This window comes from Chinchilla lanigera, unplaced genomic scaffold, assembly GCF_000276665.1.
Source record: "Chinchilla lanigera isolate Chin_1 unplaced genomic scaffold, ChiLan1.0 scaffold00036, whole genome shotgun sequence".
In the NCBI taxonomy this organism is placed as follows: Eukaryota; Metazoa; Chordata; class Mammalia; order Rodentia; family Chinchillidae; genus Chinchilla; species Chinchilla lanigera.
Genome location: NW_004955437.1, coordinates 19256652 through 19260811, shown reverse-complemented (window position 1 = coordinate 19260811; position 4160 = coordinate 19256652). Strand labels below are relative to the sequence as shown.

Below are 4160 nucleotides of genomic sequence, written 5' to 3'. Positions count from 1 at the left end.
CATCCCGCTGGCACAGACTTTCTAGCTTCCACCACTGACCTGTGGGCCTTCCCAGCGCAGATCCTTGGTACAGATTTGCATGAGACATTGCTGTGGGCTCTGGGCCTCCACTGGACTTGTGCCGGACATTGCCTTGGAATCCAGGCCCCCAGCTGGATTCTTTGGGCTCTAGTGTGTGGACAGATCTCCCACACTCTTGCATTAGACTCTTTGGGTGAATATTATTGTTGTTGTTGTTATTGTTATTATTATTATTATTTTGGTACTGGGAATTGAACTCAGGACCTTGTACTTGCTAGACAGGCACTTATGCCACTGTGCTATATCCCTGGCCCTGGGTGAATATTATAAAATAATGCTGTAAGTTGTGTGTCCTGTGTTAAATCCTTCCCCTTGCAAACCCTGACTACAGCAGGGAGCCGGTCCGGTGAGGGGGTGGGTGTAGAGAGTAAGGGCCGCGGGGAGGGTGGCGGTGGGTGAGGCTCGGAGGTGTGGCTGTCAGGTCAGTGTAGTGGGGAGCTGCGCAGGACTGGCCCGAACCTGGGGCTGGGCTGAGGACAGGCAATCCCAGGCATTCTCCCTGCTTTGTAGTGGTCAAGCCTCGGCCCACTATGGAAAGGCCCTTCCGTGCCCTTAGCCTGTGAGTCTCCAGTTGAACCAAGGTGGAGCCCCTGCCTGCTTTCCCCTGGCCTGAGCACAGGGCCTCAGGTCTCACAGGGGCTTGCCGCTTGTGGAAGGGGTAGAATCAGAGAACCTCAGAGGCGGGCTCTTCTCACCTCCCACATCTTCCCCACAGCTGTGGAGTAAGGAGAGAGAATCCCTCTTTACACCTTCAGGAAGAACTGCCAAGGCGCTGGGATCTGCCCCACTTCACATCCCTTGCTCTTCTGCTCCCCGGCTGCTCAGTGTCCCCTGCTGCCTCCAGATGTGACTGCCCCGCAGGGCCTCCCTTGGTGAAACGCCAGGCTCCGAATTCCCTCAGTGCTCTTACTGATAAAATCAGGGTTGATCCCAGCCCACGGGGAAGGAATGAGCTAAGTGTGGACTGTGGAAATGGAGGCATCATTTGTTGGGGGCGAAGCTGTCCGCACCTCGGGTATCTAGGACAAGGCCACTGCTTCTCATGAGTTTGGCAGGGCCCCATGAGAAGTGTGCATGGCTCAGGGAGCTGTTGCCTTAGTGACTTGACCTTCACTTGAGATAATATAGACAGTTTCCTCTTGCTCCCTGTGAAGCCACCAGGGATGCTGTTCTGCTGAAGATTAGATACTCTTTCGGTCTCAGATTCCACCCTCCCTTGAAACTCTCCATGAACGTATGTGTCTTACTTTTCTCTCGTCGCTGAGACAAAATACTAGACACCCAAAATTAAGGAAGGAAAGGTTTATTTAGCTCACAGTTTTTAATCAGCTGGCTCCAAGGCAGGTGGCAGGTGGCGCAGGGCCAACACTTCAAGGCAACAGAGTACAGCAAAAGCAGCAAGAGCAAAAGAGGGAAGAGCAAGCCTCTTTTCCTCTCTTACAGTGTATGCATTCTACCCGCTCTAGGGCAGGTGTAGCACTCACACCATCTCCATGCCCTCCTCTTGCACAGGATGGGGATGTTTACAAAGTAAGGACCCTGGCTCTCTGCTGAGTTGCTTAGTTAAACTTCTAAATTCAGTTGAACTTAGTTAAACTTCTCAAGTTGGTACAATGTATCAACCATTAAAGTATTCATATGCTGATTGTATAAATAAATGTGCTGCAGGTGCCCGACTGTTCCTTTCTCCCATCGGGAGAGAGGGCTCCACCTGACCTCAGCTTTCTGCATGTTAACTTGTTTTCTCCATCCCCCACCCTCCTCCCTCCAGAGTTTCAAAGCTTCGCTGGATGTGGCAGTCATTCTGGGCCCCGCATCAACCTGCCCATTCTGCCTTCTCCTCCCACAGCGGTGGTCCCTGCACCAAACAACTGTAAGGACAAATTGCTGAGATGCGCCTCCTGAAAATTAAACAACCCAAGCTGGGTGTGGTGGCACACGAGGTTGAGGCAGGAGGATTGCTGTGAGTTCAAGGCTAGCCTGGGCAACATAGGGAACTCAAGGCTGGTCTGAACTACACAGCAAGACCCTGTCTCAGAAACAAAAAAACAACAGCAATGTGGTGGGCTGGGGGCGTGGCTCAGCAGTAGAGCACTTGCCTAGCATGCGCAAGGCCTGGGGTTCAACACAAAATCGCAACAAAACACTGCAGAAAGTACAATGGTGTGACATGATTTGTAGTGCCTGGCTTATGCCTCCTTCCCAAAGGCAGGCTGCAGAAACTCTGATGTCCTTCCTTTCTGCCTTGGAGCTGGCCATAAATCAATCCCGTGACCTACCTTGTCTGATAGCAGAGTATAAGACTACCTATTTCAGCAGGGGTCCTGCTCTGCAGCTGGGAGAAAGGAATGCTGTACAGAGAGCAGCACAAGAAGAATCTGAACAGACGGGCCTTGCTGGGTTTCCTCACCCTATTAACAAGTAGGTCATAATCCTTTTGCCCTTGCGTTTCTGGAGATTGAGCCCAGGCCCTTTCACACATGCTGTGCAAGCATTCTTTTTTTGTTTGTTTGTTTGTTTCATTTATTTGTTTTGTTTTGCTTTGAGACAGTGTCACCCCACGTAGCCCAGGCTGGCCTCAATTTCACAGGAATCCTCCTGCATCAGCCTTCTACGTGCTGGAATTATAGGTATGTGCCACCATGCCTGGCCTTGTGCAAGCACTTTGAACCACTGGCTACACTCCCAACCCTTTTTATTTTATTTGTCTATATATTTAGCAGTACAAGGAATTGGACCCAAGGCCTTTGTACTGAGCTACATCCCCACTTTTTAAAAAACGTTTTAATTTTTTTTGTTGTTGTTTTTTGTTTGTTTGTTTGTTTTTCCGGTACTAGAAATCGAACTCACGACCTTGCGCTTGCCAGGCAGGTACTTGTGCCCCTGAGCTAAATCCCCAGCCCCTAAAAAATGTTTTAAGATAGGCCCTTGCTAAGTCACTAATTGCCCAGTGTGGGCTCTAACTTGTGATCCTTCTGCCTCAGCCTCCTGAGTAGCTGAGAGTACAGGTGTGTGTTGTACCTTTTGTACAATTCTTTTTGTCCAATCATCTCCTTTTTGTCCAATCATATTCTTTTCCTTTTGCTTTTGCTTTTACTCTGTTTTTAGTTGCACTTTCGCGTTGGGCTTCACTAAGTTATCTGTGAGTGGCCATGTGAATGTGTCCCCACAGCACTTTCCTGCTTTGTCCCTGCTCTCTCTCCTTCCCCCAGAGAGGAGGAGCCCCTGTACTGCGGGAGGGCCTGAGGCGCCACCCTTGGTCCGTCTCTTGGCTGTTGCACCCAGGAGAGGGCTGGTTCATTTGGACTGTAATTCAAAGTCCTTTCGCTTTGAAGTTCTCTACTCCCAGCCTCCCTCAGGGAACACATGGAGGAGCTGATGTTACTTTCTCTTTTTTTGAATGAGACAGGATCCCACTCTGCAGTTCAGGCTGGCCTTGAACTCACTACGTAGCCCAGGCTGGCCTCAAACTTGCAGCGGGCTGCCAGAGATCTTCCAATGCCAGTTCTTTGACCAAGTCAGGACCGGCAGCGGGTGCCTGCAAAGCAGGGACTGCATGGGACGAGTGTGCGGGCTCTCCCTCTATCTCTATTAATCACAGCTCTCCAAATATTCATTGTGCTATTGATAAAGGATGGGTGGGAACCTGAAGGATCAGAACTGAAAGTAGTTAAGGAACGAGAGCCCGGGATGAAAGGCACCCCTCCGGGGTTGAAAGGGGAAGTAAAAGCCGCCACAGAGATTTGCGTCAGTCCCCTGCCTCCTGTGTGGCGGTGTTCGCCCACCAGCATGGGAAGGGAGCGCTGCGTGGGCCTCAGTGCGTGGGAGAACATTAGGTGAACGCCCTGTGTGTGCTGGACTGGATCTAGATGGAGGTATTGTAAGTGTGGGTCTTGTTGTCCAGTGGACAAGTGAACAATCCTGTGAAAAGTTATACCTAATCGAGAACACCTAGTGATTGATCTTTTTGCTTCCTTTTATGTGCTTTATTTTTTTTGTTTGTTTAGTTTTTTTTCGTTTGTTTGTTTTTCTTCCGGTACCAGGAATCAAACTCACGACTTTGTGCTTGCCAGGCAGGT

The 4160-nt window shown here is 50.2% G+C and overlaps 1 protein-coding gene across 1 annotated transcript in view; it reads left to right on the top strand.

Moving 5' to 3' along the window:
* Positions 1-2120: 2120 nt before the first annotated feature.
* LOC102026473 overlaps positions 2121-4160 on the top strand; it is a 7749-nt gene continuing 5709 nt past the window's right edge. The window contains exon 1 of the mRNA XM_005390005.2: positions 2121-2502. Within this exon, the coding sequence (XP_005390062.1) occupies positions 2186-2502 (317 nt within the window). The 5' untranslated portion in view covers positions 2121-2185. The remainder of the gene's footprint in view (positions 2503-4160) is intronic.